Source organism: Phycodurus eques, chromosome 1 (genome assembly GCF_024500275.1).
Source record: "Phycodurus eques isolate BA_2022a chromosome 1, UOR_Pequ_1.1, whole genome shotgun sequence".
NCBI lineage: Eukaryota > Metazoa > Chordata > Actinopteri > Syngnathiformes > Syngnathidae > Phycodurus > Phycodurus eques.
In genome coordinates, this window is record NC_084525.1 from 9059286 (window position 1) to 9081134 (window position 21849).

Here is a 21849-nt window from a genome sequence, read left to right on the forward strand (position 1 = left end):
TTGTGCTGCTCCTTCTGGTGTGCGCACCTGGGCCACCTGAGGGCAGTATATATAGAGAAACACACGGAGAAGAGTTTCACAACAGGCTCAGTTAGCTACAGTAATAATTTTTCACAAAGGATAAAGAATACATGTCTGTGAGACTTCTTGTATTGTCTGTCTACATGTTGCTCCACCTTTTGTTTTCAAATATCAGTCGCTTAAAGGGTTACAACACGATCAGACTAATGCTATTCGTTTGCCCCTGTGTGGCATTTTTCATTATTTGTTAGCGTAAGGCAAAGCTATGTGGTTGTTTAAATACACAAGTGGTAATTCTCTTTGTTTTATGTTTAGTTTGCCAGTAAATTTCAACTGAGAGTGGCATTGAATAGCTTGAAGACTCTTTTCTGAAGAACTGTATCAGCCAAACTGCTGTTTGGTGTGAAGTGAGTTGAGTTGTGTTCACTGCCATCATACAGTGATTGTATCTCAAATTCTTCTTTGCAAGTCAAAGCAAAAAAAATTACGACTGATACAGTATCTTGAAAAACTCGGGTCATTCGTATTTCAAGGCACCACTGTACATTAAAAAAAAAAAAAAAACAGCAGCAAGACAGTGCTTCACACAAACTGATACATTTTGATGACATCACCATAGTTTTTAACTAATGTTAGTCAAATGTTTTATAATATACTTGCCAATTATCTTTTTTTTTTATTTTACTTACTGAGTCCAAATCTTTAAATCCTTGAGATGATCAATCCTTTTCAGTCCTGCTACCATTGAAGTTGCTGCATGTTGTTACAACAGATTGGACTTTGGATCATGACAATGAAACTGGTGTTGAGAGCTCAGCACGTGATACACATCAACATTTAAGGCACGTGATCAGCCCAATAGACACGAAACTTACTCCCAGCCTATTTTACTGAACGTTATAGCGTTCATAAATGCAGAATTAGGTGTAACGTGTTATAAAAGTAATTCAATTCCAGTTAGTTTTTGCTGTATTGCATACATTAATATAATATGTATTAATATAATAATTCATTCATTCATTCATTAATTTTCAGTACCGCTTATCCTCACTAGGGTCGCAGGTGTACTGGAGCCTATCCCAACTATCCTTAATTAACCAACGATGCATGTTTTTGGGGTGTGGGAGGAAACTGGAGTACCTGGAGAAAACCCACACAAGGACGGGGAGAACATGCAAACTCCACACAGGGGAGGCCAGATTTGAACCCGGGTCCTCAGAACTGTGAGGCAGATATGCTAACCAGTCGTACACTGTGCCGCCTCATATAATAATAATTAAAAAAAATGTTAATTAAATATTTATTATACTCGTTCAAATCTCACGGTAAAATGCATTTTAACTTTGTAGTGAGCCATTGTAGTGTCCATTGGCCAATGTACAGTAGCGGTTTCTAACGAGCATTGGTGGTTCAGTGGTAGAATTCTCGCCTGCCACGCGGGAGGCCCGGGTTCGATTCCCGGCCAATGCAAGGTTTACTTTTTCGATAGCCGTGGACCAATGGTTAAGATCATTGCCTGGCAGCGTGAGCGACGTAGGTTTGAAACCCGACCAGACCATCTTCCAACACCTACCGGACTCACGGTTGTGATGTCCTTTAGCAAGACACTGATACCCTGAACTTCTGCCCCCTGCTCCAGTGTGTTCCACTAACAAGTGTGTCTGTTCACTGTGATGGGTAAAATGCAAAGAACAAATTTCGTGTTCATGCATGCATGTTCATGACAATAATTCTTCTTCTTGTTAAATTATAGTAATGAATTTATTTTAAATACTATTTTACTTGCTAAATGTGTTGTTGTTGAAGCGTGTGATCGCAGATGAAGGGGCGCTCCTAATAAAATGCCGCCCAGGGCTCCGCATTGGCTCGGGCGGGCCCTGGTATGAAGTCAACGCACATCCGCATCTTTTTTGACGAAGTGGAGTTCCATGATGATGATTGACAGCTACCTGAGTATTAGCCCCGCCCCCGGCTTTTAAGTGAGCAGAGTAGCAGCGTGCTAGTAGTAGCGCATTGAGCCGCGGCTGCTACACGTTCCGACCGCGGCGTTCCTGACAAGATGCACCGTCTTTTGACATTTTGACGACGCCAGCTTCAGGGCTTCTGAACCCGACATTTTGTTTTGTTATGGTGTCGGAGGATGGAAACGGACGACGTGTCGGTGAGGGAGCAACTTTTCCACAATCGTGTCCGGGAGACCATCGTAAGTGTTGTGTTCACGGAACTTTCCATGATAAGGACAACAAACAAACAAACAATGCGGTATCGCACATGAAGCTGCTTCATTTTAAGCCATTCAGAATCGCTTGCGTGGCCCTTTTAAGCTTTCACTTTAACCGATGGTGAAATGTGAGTGCTAAGTGAATTCGACCGGGCGCCTTATCGTGTGTGTGTGTGTGTGTGTGTGTGTGCGCGCGCGCGCGCGTGTGTGTGCGTGCGTGTGTGTGTGTGTGTGTGTGTGCGCGCGCTCGCGCGCGTGTGTGTGTGTGTGTGTGTGTGTGTGTGTGTGTGCGCGCGCGCGCGCGGATGCAGCTGGTTTGATAGGAAATGGAGTGGCTCCGTGTCCCCATCGTCTCTTGCTTTTGACACCACTTCTGCTCTTTTCCTATTTGTCCTTACTTGTATCATGTGCTGATAAATATGAGCCACACTTACAGCAGGGCACACAGATGACCTTTAAGTCCGAAAAGGTACTACGAGATACCATGTTGTCAACACAGTACTACAACAGTTATTCCAAACCACTTTCACTTATAATAGGAGAGAAAAAAAAATGATGCCTCGAGTTTAATGTGTTCTAAACTCGCATCTTTCCCCACTGAAATGAATGCAAATGAAATTAATTTAATCTGTTCAAAAACAAGAAAATGTAAACATGTTTTTAATATGAAATATTGTACTTCACAGTATTGTACTGTATAAAAACACAATAGATGCTCCCCACATAATGTGCACACTCAGAAAATGCAAACACAAAGTACAACTGTATGTAGTGTATTGTCCTTCCTTGTTCTTCTTTTGTGGAGTCCATTGGCAAACCAGTTTAATGGCGTATTACTGCCCACAACTGCCATTTTCCTTCGCCTGCAAGGAAACCAATGTGAATTGATTGTGGCTGGACGTTGTGACGTGTGCTGTCGCCATCTAGCAGACTAGCGGTAGGGATCTCAAGTGGACTTGTTTCTCAAATTTAGCTCGTAACTCAAGACAAAATATTGGTCAAGTGACTGCTTGTATATTGAGAAACGTGTAAGTCATTGGAGTCTTATGTCATAGCACCAATGTATTTATCTTTATCTACCTGTGCCAGCAATATATATTGACGGGCAGAACAATTCCACTAGATGGCAGAAGGTACAATTAACCCGTTACCATTCATAACAAAAGATTAAGTTGTTGTAATGAGAATAAGTTATGTTTATGGGGTACAGTATATCAGCAATGTGTTCAACTATACAGGCCCAGTGAGAGCCACTGAAGAAAATATGTGCCTTGGCTCAATAAAGGTAGAGGGAAAAACTGCAGAACTATACATGTAAAATTGTATTCATTGATTAAAGTATTATTAGTTTTATACCATTATTGTATTGTCAGGTCACTGTGGTATTTTACTCAATATCCTTATACGTGATTATGATAGCGTCTTGCAGTCCCTTTCCCCCCCCCCAAATTGTGATATGCATTTCCTTTGGTGCCAATAGCTGTGGGCATTTGTAAAAAGAAGTTGAAAAGCTTCGACAGGCATTCCAGTAAGATTAGTTTTTTTTATTTGTTGGGATTTTTTTAAGTTTGATTGGTTTGTGGGTGGGGGTGTATAAAATGTAAATTATTGTGATTCTGTAAAGGCATGACTGTATGTTAACTATGTCAAGTACGTTGTGAGTCCTCTCTGTGTCAAGGGCTACTGTTTATAAATCAAATTAATAGCTTAAGTATGCAACAACCACCCCAAGAACAATTATACCTGTATGTGAAGAGCAGATACTATGCTAGTGGGTAACAAAAAGAGTGCGTCTTAAAAAGAGAATGACCCACATCTTGGCGGACCCCAAAGTAATAAATGTGCCAGTGTTCTATAATGACGACACTCAAGTGAGGACTTCTAGTTTAATTGCAATATAATTGTTTGCTGCTTTGACTGATTTTTATAAGTGAAAAAAGTATCTTGTTTCCTTCTAATTTTTCAAATAGCCAAAGCATAGTTTGACACATTTGGAGTTATATGATATCTAATTCAAGGTTATACTTTACTTGGCTTCTCAACACACGCAACCGTAGTGATGTTAACAATACTTCTTGTGGTCACAGCAGTTTACATTTATTAGACATTAATTATAATACAGTTCATTAATCATTATGCGCCTTTTGATGTACATAGTGTCTACTCTCAAATGAATTTGTCATTGCAATATGACGTTGTAGCACAGTGAAATAATTTGCGCTAATTACCACCAGTTCCAGTTACACACAATAATAGCAGCACTTTATTCCAGGAAGTGAATGTCCATTTTTACCCTTGTTATGAATAGATTAAATTCATTTAGACATAGTTGGCTCTGTTTCCTCTCAGCGACAAGTTCTGAAGTTGAACCTGCCAGCTGGCTGGCCTTTCCATGTAGAGTTTGCATATTTCCCACATTCCTGACTGAGATTCTGTCCTGTATTTTGCCTTCCCCCCTCACGCTTTTCACGTGTAATTGTAATTAGTTACCTTCTTCTCAAACATTAACACAAACTAAAGCCAACACCAAGCAAGGATAATTTGCTGACTGGCTGTATGGCTGACTTGATTGTAAAAACATTGCTTAAAGTGCAACATGGGCTAACCACTCAGTAAAACTTGTGCTTTTGTAGAAGTCTGTGTCATACCCCAGCCTACCTAGTCCAATCACGCTTGAGTACACCATGGATGGCTCACACTGGTTTAAAAATTTTTTTTTAAAAAAAAATCTGTACTTTAGGTGTCAAGCATGGTTTGCATTGCCTATTGTGAGTGTACCACTAAATGGGGGTTTCCTGGTCTCAGTTTGCCACCACAGATTTAACCGAAAACAAGTGACAAAAACACAGAAACAACACACAACCAAGAACTCTACTTCCTTGTGAGAGGTACTCAATGTACCAAAGAGAATGTTAGTAGTAATTTATTGAAGTAGATTCCGGAGCCGCCCACACCCTATACCTGGCGAGAGATCAAGAAGGATGTCTGATGGGGGAAAAAATCACAATAAGATCTGGGAGCTGACGTGCTGTTTGTGACACGCAAAAGGAGATTTGGTGACGCATAATTTAAATATGATTGGGAAATTAAAAGAACCCGTTCCCAGTAATTCTATTACCAGAAGTTTTTTTTTTTTGGTTTTGTTTCCTCGCCTGATGATTCTGCTTATCGATTCCTCTTGCGTTGATTGACTGCATCACTCTAAAGAAATGTTACAGTGGACCCTTGCATACTCGTGGTTTGGCACCTGCAGATTAACCAAGTCGCAGATTTTTTTTTTTTTTTTTTTTTTTTTTTTTTTTTTTTTTTAGGGGGAGCCAATCCCCAAAACATTTATTGACAGTTTATTTCCACTTATTTGAGACTTTTTGGTGTTTGGTGTTCGCTCGGTGGATCTAAACAATACTGTATGTTTCCATCCATCCATCCATTTTCTACCACTTTTCCGAGGTCGGGTCACAGGGGCAGTAGTTTTAGCAGCCCAGACCTCCCTCTCCCCAGCCACTTCCTCCAGCTCTTCTGAGGGGATCCCGAGGTGTTCCCAGGCCAGCTGAGAGACGTAGTCTTTCCAGCGTGTCCTGGGTCGTCCCCAGGATCTCCTCCCGGTGGGACTTGCCCGGAACACCTCACCAGGGAGGCGTCCGGGAGACATCCTAAAAACATGCCCCAGCCACCTCATCTGGCTCCTCTTGATGTGGAGGAGCAGCAGCTCTACTCTGACATCCTCCCGGATGACCGAGCTTCTCACCCTGTCTCTAAGGGAGAGACAGGACACCCTGCGGAGGAAACTCATTTCGGCCACTTCTATCCGGGATCTTGTTCTTTCTTGACCCACAGCTCGTGACCATAGGTGAGGGTAGGAATGTAGATCGACCGGTAAATCGAGAGCTTCGCCTTTCGGCTTGGCTCCTCCTTTACCACAACGGACCGATACAAAGTCTGCATCAATGCAGACGCTGCACTGATCCGCCTGTCGATCTCCAATTCCATTTTTCCCTCACTCATGAACAAGACCCAAAGATACTCTAACTCCTCCACTTGGGGCATGATCTCATCCCCGACCTGGAGAGGGCATGCCACCCTTTTCCGACTGAAGACCATGGTCTCAGATTTGGAGGTGCTGATTCTCATCCCAGCCGCTTCACACTCAGCTGCGAACCGCTCCAGTGAGAATTGGAGTTCACTACTTGATGAAGCGAACAGAACGACATCATCTGCAAAAAGCAGAGATGCAATTCTGAGGCCACCAAACCGGACCCCCTCTACGCCATAAAAGGTATGAACAGAATCGGTGACAAAGGGCAGCCTTGGCCGAGTCCGACTTACTGCCGGCCATGTGGACCAAGCTCTGACACCGGTCGTACAGGGACTGAACAGTCCGTATCAGGGGGTTCGGTACCCCATACTCCCGAAGCACTCCCCACAGGACTCCCCGAGGGACACTGTCGAACACCGTCTCCAAGTCCACAAAACACATGTAGACTGGTTGGGCGAACTCCCATGCACCCTTGAGGACTCTGCCGAGGGTGTAGAGCTGTTCCACGGCCAGGACGAAAACCGCACTGCTCCTCCTGAATCTGAGATTCGACTTGCCGGCGGACCCTCCTCTCCAGCACCCCTGAAAAGACCTTACCGGGGAGGCTGAGGAGTCTGATTTCCCCCTGTAGTTGGAACACACCCTCCAGTCCCCCTTTTCAAAAAAAGGGGGACCACCACCCCAGTCTGCCAATCCAGAGGCACTGTCCCCGATGTTGCAGAGGTGTGTCAACCAAGACACCCCCACAACATTCAGAACCTTTAGGAACTCCGGGAGAATCTCATCCACCCCCGGGGCCTTGCAACCAAGGAGTTTTTTTAACTACCTCGGTGACCTCAACCCCAGAGATAGGAGAGCCCGACCTCAGAGAACACAGAATCTGCTTCCTCATGGGAAGGCGTGTCGGTGGAGTTGAGGAGGTCTTCGAAGTATTCTCCCCACTGACTCACAACGTCCCGGCTCGAGGTCAGCAGCGCCACATCCCCACTATACACAGTGTTGGTGGTGCACTGCTTTCCCCACCTGAGACGCCAGATGGTGGACCAGAATTTTCTCAAAGCCGTCTAAAAGTCTTTTTCCATGGCCTCAAACTCCTCCCATGCCCAAGTTTTTGCTTCAGTGACCACCAAAGCTGCATTCCGCTTGGCACCCATCAGCTGCCACAGGCCAAAAAGGCCCGATAGGACTCCTTCTTCAGCTTGACGGCATCCCTCACCATTGGTGCCCACCAACAGGTCCACGGATTGCCGCCACGACAGGCATCGACTACATTACGGCCACAGCTCCGGTCGGCCGCCTCGGCAATAGAGGCGCGGAACGTGGTCCACTCGGACCCAATGTCCCCCGCCTCCCCCGGGACGTGGGTGAAGTTCTGCTGGAGGTGGGAGTTGGAACTCCTTCTGACAGGGGATTCTGACAAACAACAACAACATTCAGGACCCCCCCCCCACCCGAAGACGGAGGGAGGCTAACCTCTCGTCCACCGGGGTGAACCCCAACGTACAGGCACCGAGTTGGGGGGCAATAAGTACCCACACCTGCTTGGCGCCTCTCACTGTGGGCAACTCCAGAGTGTAAGAGAGTTCAACCCCTCTCGAGAGGACTGGTACCAGAGCCCAAGCTGTGCGTGGTGGCGAGCCCGACTATATCTAGTCGGAACCTCTTGACCTCACACACCAGCTCGGGCTCATTCCCTGCCAGAGAGGGGACATTCCACGTACTATCTGATATGTAATATATGTTTCATATTTTAATAATTGCACCATATGTAATGTCCTCACTTTTTTCATCAAACATTAAAATGTCTCTAGAGCCAGCTTCTGTAGCTGGGGATCAGATCGCAAAGGTCCCTGCCTTCGGCCACCGCCCAGCTCACACTGCACCCGACCCCTCCCACAGGTGGTGAGCACATGGGAACGGGGGACCCTCGTTACCCTTTCGCTCCATGGGTGGCCCGGCCATCAGGCGCTCTCCTTTGAGCCCCACCTCCACGCCTGGCTCCAGAGGGGTGACCCGTGTCCGGGCAAGGGAAAACGTCTTCCTGAATTGTTTGTCATCATAGGGGTTTTTGGAGCTGTGCTTTGTCTGGTCCCTCACCTTGGACGTGTTTGCCATGGGTGACCCTGCCAGGGGCATAAAGTCCCAGATAACTTGGCTCCTAGGATCATTAGGACACACAAACCCCTCCACCACGATAAGGTGACAGGCTCAAGGAGAGGCCTGTATGTTACACTACATTAAAATTTAGTACACTATGTACAATCCTTGAAACCTGGTTATGCTACTGGTTATTTTGAATTATGTTTTGCCTCTGAATATTTTGCATTGTATTGTATTTTTATTGGCGGCACTGTGGACGACTGGTTAGCACATCTGCCTCACAGTTCTGAGGGCCGGGGTTCAAATCTCAGCCCCGCCTGTGTGGAGTTTGCATGTTCTCCCCGTGCCTGCGTGTGTTTCCTCCCACATCTCAAAAACATGCATGGTAGGTTGGTTGAAGACTCTAAATTGCCCATAGATGTGAATGTGAGTGCAAATGGTTGTTTGTTTGTGTGCCCTGCGATTGGCTGGTGACCAGTTGGGTGTACGCTCTACCCTAGTGAGGATAATCTGTACAGAAACTGGATGGATGGATGTAGTTTCATTTCTTTTATAAAAAAAAATATAAATATATATATATATATATATATATATATATATATATATACACAGTATATAAAATGTTTTATAAATGGAGAAAAAATCTGAAAATAGTCATTAAGTTCATGTAAATTGAAATGGAAATACTGTATCAGGATTGAATATACAGTATATTGTTGTCAGGATATAAAATTACCTATATCGGGATATAAAATGTTGACCGTATCGCACAGCACTATGCAGAATCATCATATATAATGACATCTACTGTATAAGGATAATGACATCATTTGTATTACTTCATTTTCTCCCCCAATGAGAATCAATAAGGAATCAGATTGATAATGGAATTGGACTCGGTGGATTCTTGTAAATTCCCATCCTACTTTAAACTACACAAAGCAAAGAATGTTTTCCTGTTCCTGTCCACCACACATTTCACAGATGTCATCTCCTTTGTGTTCATTTGTCTCTGTTCTAAAGTGGGTCACTGTCATGCGCCTCAAATCAAAGGAGGGGTCCAACCCCCAAAACAATCTTTCACTGTATGTAAACAGTCATACATTGTAAAATTTTACATAAACTGTCTCCATAATTAGGTTAGATGTGGCCAATGTTTTCGCTTTATAGTGTGATAGTTGATGCTGTAACGCTTCCTACAGAAACATCAGAGCTCTGCAAAACGTTTACTCTTGAGTGTGTTCCACTGACGTTATTATGCTACACCAGAAATTGTTTTTACCCCAGTAATGATATTTGGCCGTTTCTTGAGGTAATCCTGTTGCTTTTGTTTTATTTCCTTAAATGTTGTGACTTGTCAAAATGGCTTAATTTTTCTATCACCTGTGATAAGAATTTATAAATCTGTTATGTTTTGTAATCAGGACATGTAAAGCAACAATAGCTACAGTTCTGAATTTACCTTAGTTGGAGACTAATTTTTTGCAGTTTAAAGCTACCCAGTTCTATTTTTTTCATTAGTCTCATGAAATGCTATCTCCCTACTACTTGTATTTTGTTTTTACCAAAAGAACAGTTTTGTTTTGTGCTGTGAATGGCCATTAAGACTACAGACATTTAATCGTGGAAAGTACTGTTGTAGCTGTTGTGTAATACTTTATCTGTCGTACCAAGTGTTGTCAATCATGCCATTTATGCGGGAACTTGGTGTTCAGTTTAATGGGATGCCTACATACAGTATGCTGCAGCCACACAGACTGTTTTCCACAGTCTTGATTAGGATGCATTTCTAAACTTGATATTAGGCTTGTTTGCTGTAATGAGGTAACTTATTTTTCATTCGGTGAGAGACAAATTTGGAAATCCAGTTGAGTGTGTTTAAACACTGTTCAGGTGATTGTAGGTTTTCAGTTCTCCCTTAGGCACCTAACCAAATTAGAGGCCTTCTTAAAGATGTGTTGGTTTAAGAAACAGGCCTCAGGAAAAACTTCTGCACAAGTGTATTCCTCATTCTGCGGGGGTAAAATGATGCGATTAATCAGCCGACAGAGCATGAACGATAGATTTGACCTACATATTTGGCAGTCTTATGTCAAACAGCCTATCATTACTTGGTATATTAACCCTCGTTTCACTCTTAAGCTCTCTTGTACAATACTGTCACCCATTTTGAGGTCTTATGTTATAATGAGGTGATAATCCTCTGGCTCCATCTGTCTGTCCAAGCCTTTGCGGACATACTCGGTCTACCGGTGTTTTGTTTTTAGTGTAGTCCACGTTTGTATTTTAAAATGTACAAAACAAAATTGTCTAGACTAATAAATGTGTGTCTGTCTTTTTGTCCCTCTGGATTCTGTTGACATCAGTGCCATATATCCGTTGCCTGAATAAGGCTTGGAGTCAGCAAAAATGTTTTGTTTATGAAAGTACAGTACAGGGCATTTTGTATACTTGATTCCCTTTCTGTAGTGGCTGTTCCTCAAATGTCATGTCTTTCTGTGTCTTGGGCAGATCTGTGTACTCCTGTTTACGTGCCTCTACGTAATGTCCTACCTCATACTTGCACGGTTCAAGAAGACTGCAGAGTTTGTCACTGGTAAGTGAAACCTTTAAATTTTGGCATTATGTGGAGATGATGCACAGCCTTTCTTTAACCATTCCTGATCAGTTGGACACATATTAGGAGTCTTCGCTCGCTGATTGACAGGAAGTATGTTATAAAACCCTCAAACAATGTGTCTACATTGGGGTTAGACCAGTCTGCAAAGCACCCATCTTTGGGGGGAGGGGAGCCAATGCTGTTTGCAATTCGCTCCTCTCCCCAACAATAGGGTATACATTTGCATTGTATATCACAGATACTGTGATTTGCTTAACTGGGCTGGTTCCTGATGCCCAACTTGATAATGGATGTCTAAATTTTTGTTAAGGCTTTTAGGATGTTTAAGACCCTCAGTGACTTCTTTTACATTAACTCTTTCCAACTACATGCATTTCTCTTGGGGAAAAATTCTATTACAAATGTAGCATAATAAGAGTTGGAGCAGCCAAGGAAAACAAATTGTATTTTAGATTTAAAAAATCCCCGAAACAATGTTATGCCTCATTCCTGACTTTCCACTGTTCCCTTTCACACAGCCACCATTCCCCTCTGAAGCAGGGAGGTTTGTGGGTTGCCTTCTGCCCCCTGTTTCGTGTTGGTCCCGTTGACACAGTCCATCGGCACAGGGAAAAGCTGCTTGGACAGGCAGTTTGAAAGTCGATGTACAAATTCAAAAGTATGACACATGCAAGAGTAGAATTGTGAGTTAGACAGGAAAGTTGGGGTGAGTTTTTGCACAGAATCCAAAGGCTGTACGTTTCAAGCGAGCACAGGTGTTCTTCACTATCTTTGATACAAGGTTTAGTCTATTTACTGTGTTGAAAGAAGATGGAGTCTAATTTTCAGCACAATAGATTAGAACATTCATCGGGCACAGAAAATGTCATAAAACCCAGCCATGCACGTTATTCCTTATGCACAGTACTATACAGTTCTAAATTATTATCTATAGGACTTTGCAATGTTTGCGTGAATATAAATTTAACCCATGTGTACATATTGCCATGGCTGAGCGTGTGGATAGAACACTGACAGGCCAGAAGGTGTGTTTGGTGTCATGCAGCTCTGTCTCCAGGCACTACCCATGTGGATCAAGACAAGGAAAGGGTGGTGAAGAATGTTGTTCCAAGACAAACACCAAGTTGTACTTCAGACGTTTAGCTTCAGGCTCCTTTTACATTGACAAAAGCATCTTGATGTTTTTTTTCAACGAGCAAATCACAAAGTTGAAGGCTTTTGTCCAGCATTTGTTAGTGTTTCAGCATAGCCCTGTTTTTAGTTTGGTGGATTTCTACTTCTTGTTTTAGTTCATTTGTCAGTGGTTTGTTAGGAATATTTGCCAGTATTGACTGAGCAGCTTTTTGTAAGCAAATAACTGCGCTTCTGCCGCTATATTTGAATTTAATCTGTTGTAACGTTTGATACGAGAACGAGCTAAGTAGAGCCATACACTTTTTCGTTACTTTCGCACGCTAGCTCATAAGCTTGTCACTTGTGATCAAAACATAGTGTTGTTTTGACATTTTACATTTGATCAAACATTTCAAAAAGAGAGCGGCAACATTTCAATTCCACACGTGTGAGATATAATGGTTTCAATTGCTGTTTTTGATTGACTTGGATGGGCACTACGTTTGCGTGTTCGTTTTTGTTGTCGAAGTGCAAAAACCCTGTTTCCATTTCTTTGGGTTTACGGGGCAGGCGGTTACATAACCAATTCAATAACTTTCCCTCACTGAAAGCAGATGTAGGATGTCCAACAGGCTAGGACTCTAGGCTCTGCTGTGGACTTGTGTGTTGTTGATATCTGCCTGCACACAAACCCATACAGAGCAGTGTAGCCCTGCAGCTAAATACCACATGAGCAATGCTATGCTCTGGCATTGTTTGTGAGAGTTAAGGGGTCAATAACTTCTTTTTGCTCCCCAGACATGTGTACATTGCTCTTCATACAGTACAATTTTAAATCTCTATTCTTTCATGGGGTTCAAATATGGAGAGTTATCTGTATGTAAGGGCATGAAGTGTTTTGCTGTTTTAATAATAACTTTTACTGGAGACTCCAAACATACTTGGACAGAATGTTCCAAAAAACCCTCCCTCACGCCCCGCTTGGAGGCCAGTGACAACTTTTGCTTTTTTTTCCATTACTGTTTGGACCGCTGCTATGATAACTTAACTACTTAGAACTATAACCTCATACATCCGCTATGCATACAGGAGGTTTGAGTTCACACACCTTCAGATTTTTACATTTGTCATGTCAATAAAGACTCAGACGTTATTTCTATTTTTAAAGATGCATTCAAAATGATCTCTTTAAACTGAGAAACAGGATTTTGTTTTGAATATTAAATTAATGAAAGGTGTTGCTGTCCCTTCTTTCAGATGATATTGAGGATGCAACTGTCAACAAAATTGCGTGAGTGAAAAACTTGTAATGATTAACTGACTCGGGGCAATCTGTTGTCCCTCACTCACGTTGATTGGTGTCCGTGTGAGAGAGGTGCATGCTCTAAGTTTATTGTCTGGTCGAGTGTGTTGTTGTGTGTATGTGTGGCTGTTGATTGTGATAGGAACAGTCTAGTATTCCTTTGCCCTTTGTCCCTACACGCTGGCACTGTCATCTTGCCTATGCGGTCCATCTTAGTTGGACTTTCACCTATGCTGCTCTGCCAGACCTGTCTAAAATAAAAAAAACCACGGCTTTAGCAGAGTAATACTTTTGTCTAACAATCCTACTCCTCTCCTCCCCCAGGCTGTGGTTGTGTACATTCACACTGTCAGTTGCAGTTTGTGCGGTGCTACTTCTCCCCATCTCTATTCTGTCTAATGAGGTGCTGCTCACCTTCCCACAGAGCTACTACATGCAATGGCTCAATGGATCTCTCATCCATGGTAATTTTTATATTCATATCCTTATATTCCAAAGCATCAGAAACTGTAATGAACTAAACAATTTAAGGGAATACCTAAAGGCCAAAAGTGAAGCGTGTCTCCCGTTGTTTTGATGTACTGTACTGTACCTTAAAAAGTTTATCTTCGTTTCTAGTCGACATGAGTAGTTTCAACAAATAGAAAAAGTATGCCTCTCAGTGGTGTACTGTGGAACTGCAAGGAAACCTATTGCTCAAACGTTTCACTGCCTCTTTTGTCAGGGTTGTGGAACTTGGTGTTCCTTTTCTCTAATTTGTCCCTGGTCTTCCTCATGCCATTTGCCTACTTCTTCACTGAGTCTGAGGGGTTTGTCGGGTCCAAGAAGGTAATAGAGCATCTCTGAATAAACAGTACATATTGAACCTGATGGCATCTGTACTTAAATTGCTAACAGACAAATGTTATGTGTGAAGGGAGTGATGGCACGAGTATATGAAGCAGTTGTCCTGTTGTTGCTGCTAGCGCTCCTGGTTTTGGGCATTGTGTGGGTTGCATCAGCCCTTCTCCACGACAACATGGCCAGGAAGAGCCTCTATGGTGAGTCACCTGTGTAATAATATACTGTACCTATTTCGTCCGTGACAACGTTTTACATGAACGTCTGCCCAACTGTACTTGTGAATTGCAGACCTGTGGGAGTATTACCTTCCCTACTTGTACTCTGGCATCTCTCTTTTTGGAGTACTGCTGCTCCTGTGTAGGTCTCACTCACATTCTGGTTTCACCTTTATTGTTGATGTATTTTATCACATAGCCTGTGTGTTTTTGCTATCCTCAGTGTGCACACCTTTTGGGCTGTCTCGAATGTTCAATGTAACAGGCAGTCTGCTGGTTAAACCTCGGGTGAGTGAAAAGGCCATACATGCATAAAGCCATACTTGATAAGAGTTTAGTGAAAAACTATTGGCCCCCTTCTCAAATTCTTATATTTTTACATAGTTTCCCCACTTTAATGTTTAAGATCAGCAAACAAATGTAAATGACAGACAAATATAACTCAAATGAACTTAAAATGCTGTTTTTAAATGGTGATTTCATTTATTCAAGAAAACAAAAATATTAAGTGAAGCGTTTTTGCCTTTGAACTCTGCCATGGATGCCATTTTTGCCCAGTCCCTTCCTTATTGTTGTGTCCTGAACACGGACCTTAACTGAAGCAAGGGATGCCTGCAGTTCATTAGAAGTTGTCCTAAGTTCCCTTGTGGCCTCCTGGATGTGTCATTTTTGTTCTGTTGGGGTAATCATTGTAGGCCGGCCTCTCCTGGGAAGGTTCACCACTGTTCCATGTTTTCTCCATGTGAGGATAATTGCTCTCCGTATGATTGACTGGAATCCTAAAGCTTTAGAAATGGCGTTTGTAACCCTTTCCAGACTGACAGATGTCAATTACTTTATTTCTTGACTGTTCTGGAATTTCTTTGGATCGTGTCATTTTGTTGCAGCTTTTTTAGATCTTCTGTCAGACTTGATTTTGTCGGGACAGATTCTTGATTGAACAGGTCTGGAGCTAATCAGATTTCAGTGTGATCACTCAAAATTAACCAAAAATTGTGATTAACCACATTTAATTCATAATTGAACAAGGGGGGTAATTACTTTTTCACACAGGGCCAGGTAACTTTGAATATTTTTTTTTTTTCCCCCTTTAAGGAAATCACTATTTAACAACAGCATTTTAAGTTCCCTTGGGTTACATTTATCTATTTACATTTGTTTCATGATCTTAAACATTTAAGTGGAGTAACTATGCAAAAATATAAGAATTGAAAGGGGGCCAATACTTTTTAACAGCATTGTATTCATACTACATTTCACTACATATTGGTTTGATAGGAGTGAGTGATCAAATACCTATGCCGTTGTCCAATGACACACTTCATGGCTATTTTCCGTTTTTAATATGCTGTGACATCTGGATTACACGCCCCGCCTCCACCTCTATTTATCTTGAAACAAAAACTGAAGAAGAATTACAATGGAACAATATAGTACCACTCTTTGAGTCCCACCCTTGTTGGTTTAATGTGTGAACTTGCTGAAAATGTATACCGGTAGCCAGGGTCCGTGAGCACAAATGTCACTGTGAATCTTGCTGTGCACAGTTCAGCCTTGAACATCTACTTAGCGACTGATTTGTCTGATCTCCCTCAGCTGTTCGAAGATGTCGACGATGCCCTCAGCTGCACCACATTTGAGGAGGACTCGCTCTCCAGGAAACTGAAGTGTGAGTAGCACCCTCAAAATTTTTGTTTTAAAATGGAAGAAAAATTATTTAAAAAGTACATTTCAAGGTGTGTGTTTTGTCTGGTTGAAGGTGGCAGTCCTCAATCGTGCTGGGTCAAGCTGAACATTGAGGCGATGAAGAAAGAGCACCAAGCAGTCCGAACAAAGCGTTTAGCCTTGGGTGTGTTTCACCTTTCCACCAGCGTTTATAATGTACAGTCATTGTTTTCTTTAATGGGTTTCTTTATGTCCATACAGAGACGTGGAGGAAAGCTTCGCCGTGGCAGAGAAACTTGGGTTATCCACTGGCTATGCTTACGCTCCTCGCTCTCACAGTAAATATTTATGTTCGCCCAGGCTGTTAAGCCATTTATTCAGGCAGCTAATGGGACCCTGTGTAATATTTTTGTCTCTTCAGGTTTTGTGTGTCCTGATGGTCTGTTTTAATGTGCTGGAGTTGCTCTTTGATGAGACTGCTATGCCCAGAGGAATGGAAGTAAGGATTGAGTGCGAGATTTTGTTTTGCAGCAAGTGGTGCATGCATACTGAATGATGGCTGTTCTTTGTGCATTCAGGATCCTCACCTTGGGATGGCCTCCTTCTCCATGTTTGGCTCACTGGGTGCAGCAGTTCAAGTAGTCCTTATACTGTATCCTTTAATACGATGGCATTATGATTATGCAGTATCTTTTGTAACCTGCTGCCTGTTTTATGTCTTGTGATGCATGGTGTGGGGCCGTATTTTTACGTGCTCAAAAAACTCAGAATTTCTGTGTTGTCCTTAATAAAGACAGCTATCTAATGGTGTCATCGGTAGTTGGATTCTATAGTTCACCTCTTTTCACCGGCTTGGTGCCTCGTGCGCAGGATACCAACCTCACACAGGTGCCAAACTTTTGTTTTGTTTTTTTCACCGTATATTTAAATTTATGTTCACTATCATTGTCTATATTCAATGAACACCTGAAACAGTCTACATGCTTAGATGCCCAAAATGTATGTACTACTACATTCAAGTGAAATCTGAGCTTTTTTTTTTTTTTTTTTTTAAATACCGACTAAATTGGGGCCCAGTTGGGCCCCGGGGTGCCTTCGTTCGCATCATCCGGCGCGATTGTGATGTTCAGTTAGTTAGCTTGCTCTCCCTACACCTGGAAAATTTCCTTTGGGTAGTCTGCTGGCGTGGCTGCTTTTAGAGCGCACTGCTGTCCACCGTAAGTGTCCACGTCATGCAGAGCAAAGCAAGGAAAGGGGGATTGCTTTTTTTAACGTTCGACTTGACAGCCAGTGTGTGGACTGTGGCTTCACGCTAACGTCGCCGTCTCAGAGCACCTCATTTTCCCCGCGAAGACATGTTGAGATCTATTACAGCTACCTTTTTGATTTTTTTTTTTTTTTTTTTTTTTAGCTTTCTGTTCCATGAGGCGCATAAGGCCACAATTGCGGTTTCTGTAATTTTTACAGGAGCAGGTGATTGGCCTTCTGCTCAACCCCCAACCTGGAGGACCAGTTGGTTTTCTGTCAGGGTTTTCCTTCCCTTACAATAGGTTACAGCACATGGTATTCACAGGGGATACTAACAAGGCCCGACCTTGCTTAGCTTCCGAGATCAGGCGTTGTCAGGGTACTATGGCCGTACGCGGGCACCGGAGGCTTTAAGTGACTATATTTTCGCGGTTCAAACATCTGTAGACAAAGTAGCATATATTTTTCCATGTCGTAGTAGTAGTAGATTGACAGTCGAGTAAGCGTGGTTTCAGTGGGCAAACCCACAGTGTTTAAGAGGGGAGAGAATTGCTTGATTTTTCATTTTGAAGCCTCATTTTATATACTTGACAATTTTTTAAAAATGTAATCATTCAAATTTGGCTACAGGGACTTGAAATAACACTAATGATATATTGCATCACCCCAATGATTTAAAAACCGATAACCCCCACTGATCAATGTGGCAGTTATTTTCCTTGTCAACCCTATGATGTACTATACTTTTAATGGTCTGTGCTTTCGTTTTGATTGACTGGCCTGTGGGCGTTTATCTGTGTGTTGGGGTGTACGCACATATGTGTACATCATCAATCGCCATATCGATGAAGTAGGCCCCACACTGATGCAGTAAATGTGATATATTTGTTTATGCTGGTCTCATTGACAGATATTAGATTAATATCTGTTTTTTTTCTCCATGTGTGGAAAAGGCTTGGAAGCAAACAATCAGAATTGTCACTTGAACCAAGTCATTTAAATCCAGCCTAATTCCCCATTACATGTCTTAATGCCAGTCCAAGTATGCCACACACAGAGCCCATGTGTATTGTGTAACCAAATAAAAAACACATTTTGTTGCTCAGCTGTATTTTTCTGTGCCCTTCAGATAATTGCCAATTGTGTTTCACTTCTTATCCTGAGCTCAGCACTTCCGGTCTTTTCACGTACACTTGGTAAGGATGTCAAGAAACGCGCACACAAGAATAGTCAGACATTTTGCACTTGTAGTTTTAATAATGGCCACGAGAGGGCGTTTGTAGTGTTTGCGGTGAACCCAAATCTGACAATTTGGTTCATGAAGGTTTTTTTTTTTTTTGGTTTTTTTTCTTGCCTGTCTAAGGGATCACCCGCTTTGATCTGCTGGGAGACTTTGGCCGCTATAACTGGCTTGGGAACTTTTATGCTGTGTTCCTGTACAACATGCTGTTTGCTGGCCTCACCTCCGCCTCTCTGATCAAGACAGTCACGTGGGCAGTGCAGAGGGAACTCATCCACGCATTTGGTTTGTGGTTTTTGAATTTGTGGTTTTTGAATTTGAAAATGAAAGTACATCCGCATGGCAGGAGCAGTTTGAGCTGAAATCGACTGCACTTGGATAGCTGTCAGTGTTTCCCAGCATCGGCCCCATTTCCCCGTGGGCTGGCCGCTTTTCCGCCGAAGGAATACAATTCTTACAGGAAAGTGTAAAAGGACAGGAGGAGAGTCAGATTCCCTTGGGGGACCTTCAGGCCCACTGCCCTAGACCCCTCACAGCACACACACCCATTAGCCGTCCACCCAACACAAACAAGCCTGCAAAGCAAGCAAGCATGTGCGCCCACACACACACACACACGCGCACATGCACACACACACACACACACACACACAGTCCCCCTTCCTTACAGTTCAGATAGCATCTCTGCGCTAAGGCCACCTCACTTACTCTTTTCCATTGCCTCCCAGCTCACTTTTGTTCCATGATTAATTAACTCTGGTTTCACCTAAACCACTATTTTCCCTGTTTTGTAGCACTCCACCCTACAATTGTGCACAATATGATTATATTCTCTTCCTTTGCAGGGCTCCATCGACTACCCTTAACTGTCTCGCGCTCCACTGTCCCGTTCAGACTCCTGCTGGCAAGTGGACTGTCCAAAATCCAGTGACTTAAACCTTTTTAACTTGTTTTTGTTTTTAAAAAATAAGATCGAGCCAAAATGCGCACCTTTCAGATTGTGCAGCATAGTCCCATCTTCGCTGGCTGGCGACATCGATTGTACAGAGCAAAGCGACGAGGGTGATGACTCCGTGCAGTTGGGGGGCTTTGCTCAAAGATGTATCGCTGACCAAAATGTGAAAGTGTGTTCACATGAGCCAAAAAATGGCTTGAACCTGAGATGCGGTTATGGCTCAAAGAGGGCGAATGTGAATCAAAGCCATATTACATGGGCAGTGAAGCCCCCAATAGAGGAGACAAAATGATGGCTTCTGAAACATGCGAGTCAACAAAGCTATTTTGAAGTGTTATGCTGTAGCTGTGAGATAATTTCCTCTTTGGCTACAGGTGGATTAAGTGCTCTGTCTCTCGCGTTTTCTCTGTGACTTCTCCAGACTTTCCTCTCGTAGGATGTTCCACTATTTTAAGTGTAAATCTGACTTCCATGCGGTGCAGCCTGGACTGCTGTACAGTCGGTCGGCGAAGGGGAAGTTGCACGGAGAAAATGGGATGACGGGCTACCATGTTCAGTCTGTGAGGAATAAGACTAAGTCTCAGCTTCTTAACAATTTATCTTTAGACTTGTATTTTTTTATTTTTTATTTTTTTTTTTTTTTTTTGAGTTTACAAAGTCACTACCTGACTTACAAACATGCACAAAAGGAAAGCTTTCCACTGTGTCTTATGCATTGATGGCCAAGGGAAAGTCTCTGTGGGGAACTTGTGACTTCGACCAACCAAACTGTGAATTATTCCACTGTTTTGTGGGAAAGTGCAATACAGTATGTTAAAGCACACATTTTATCAGTGATTTTTAAAAAAAATTGTTAATCTCAGCTGCCTCTCCTTGGTGTGAATGTGTTTAGTATGCTTAGTTGTTTCTCTGTTGTATTAGCAGGTTATTAGATGTTGGTGTGGCCAGCAGGGAGCAGTGTATCTCAAGTTCAACCTTTTCTTCCCTTATTTGTTGATTTGTTGACTGTACAGTGTATTTTATGCACAGATCGCTCGTAGGGTTCTCCTTTTACTCCCCCCCCCCCCCCCCCCCCCCAAGCGGGAATACAATGTTTTTTTTTTGTTTGTTTTTTTAAATTTATTTATATCCAAGGGCATTGGAGAAACGACAGATCACAGGCATCATTACCCCATATCACTTTTGTTAAATTGTTGACTGTGCTACAGCTGGGATACAGAATCTTTAGAGTTCTTCTCAAAGATTGCCAAATGGTGCTCATTGTTTACTTTAAAACAATTTTGTCATTTTAAGAGCAAAAACCAATAAAATTGTTTTGTTTTTAAAGATGGTTTTGGGTGCCTCTTTGAATTTTATACACTGTAACAAAAGCATCAGGCTGATCAGTGGAGAATACTTTTGACCTGAACACCCCACCCCCCTTTTCTTTTTTTTTTTTTTTCTTTTTTTTTTTTTGTTTTTTTTTTTTTGTTGCTGCACTTCTTTTAATCAGCTAAAGAAGAGAGCCATATTTTGGGCTGTCTTTCAGCAGTGTGCAGCCACTATAGCCCTAACCCACGCTTTCCCTTCTTCGATGCAAGTGCCAGATTATTTAAAAAAAAAAAAAAAAAAAACTTGAATCAGCAGGACTGACATTTTCTCCTTTCACGTCTCCACCATCCGCCCACCGCCTTTCTTCCATCACTCTTCCTTCCCAATTGTCCATTTCCTCATCCCATTTTTCTGAAGTTAGTTCAAGAAAAGGCTGACTCCTGATTGATTTCTCTCGCTTGATTTTTGTTTGGATTTCTTGTTTTGTTTAGTTGGATGTCTTAATCAAGCTTATTTGCTTTAGTTTTTGTTTTTCATTGCCTTTCCTTTGCAAAAAGGAAATGAACTCAAATGTGCACAAACGCAACGCCAACATCTGGCGGCTGGTTGAGCTCTGCGGAAGTTCCAGATATAAGGTGTGTTGAGAGATGGGCTAGTGCACTATTGCTGAGTCTGTCATAAATGTATGAACAAACTCAGACCTAAGTAGTTGAATGTGGTCAAATGTAAAACATAGCCATTGCTGAAGTACATACAGTGGTGCCTTAAGATGCTCATTCTGTGATCACGTTTATAATGCAAAACACTTGTATTCATTAGCCTACCTATGGCGTTTCCCATAATGTGTTAGCATTAAGCTAGAGGACCTGGGCAAAGTTATGTGGTTGCTTTAAATACACAATGTTGTTCTCATAATTTTTTTAAGTTTAGTTTGACAATAAACGTCAACTGGGGGTGG

At 42.5% G+C, this 21849-nt stretch overlaps 1 protein-coding gene and 1 non-coding gene across 3 annotated transcripts; both read left to right on the forward strand.

Annotated features, from left to right (window-relative positions):
* The first annotated feature begins 1420 nt into the window (after positions 1-1420).
* On the forward strand, positions 1421-1491 carry trnag-gcc (transfer RNA glycine (anticodon GCC)). The gene has a single exon. It is a non-coding gene; the product is annotated as a tRNA-Gly (tRNA).
* Positions 1492-2029: 538 nt separating this feature from the next.
* lmbr1l (limb development membrane protein 1-like) lies at positions 2030-20651 on the forward strand. 2 transcript variants are annotated; one of them, XM_061675845.1, is made up of 17 exons: positions 2030-2224; positions 10890-10974; positions 13369-13402; positions 13739-13878; positions 14139-14242; positions 14331-14454; positions 14546-14614; positions 14696-14760; positions 16069-16141; positions 16232-16321; positions 16399-16475; positions 16559-16636; positions 16716-16789; positions 16935-17025; positions 18515-18581; positions 18749-18910; positions 19471-20651. In XM_061675845.1, exons 1-17 carry the CDS (start codon positions 2162-2164, stop codon positions 19554-19556), a joined length of 1482 nt encoding a protein of 493 aa, XP_061531829.1. In that variant the 5' UTR covers positions 2030-2161; the 3' UTR covers positions 19557-20651. The 2 variants fall into 2 exon arrangements, with proteins under 2 accessions (XP_061531829.1, XP_061531838.1); XM_061675854.1 differs by lacking the exons at positions 18515-18581; positions 18749-18910.
* Positions 20652-21849: the final 1198 nt, after the last annotated feature.

What these genes read in the sequence shown, in the direction of transcription:
- lmbr1l (XM_061675845.1), top strand. Translation starts at nt 2,162, where the DNA reads ATGGAAACGGACGACGTGTCGGTGAGGGAGCAACTTTTCCACAATCGT. An exon ending in CTATGCCCAGAGGAATGGAA is followed by an intron (nt 16,637 to 16,715) that starts GTAAGGATTGAG and finishes TTGTGCATTCAG; the next exon opens with GATCCTCACCTTGGGATGGC. An exon ending in GGAACTCATCCACGCATTTG is followed by an intron (nt 18,911 to 19,470) that starts GTTTGTGGTTTT and finishes CTTCCTTTGCAG; the next exon opens with GGCTCCATCGACTACCCTTA.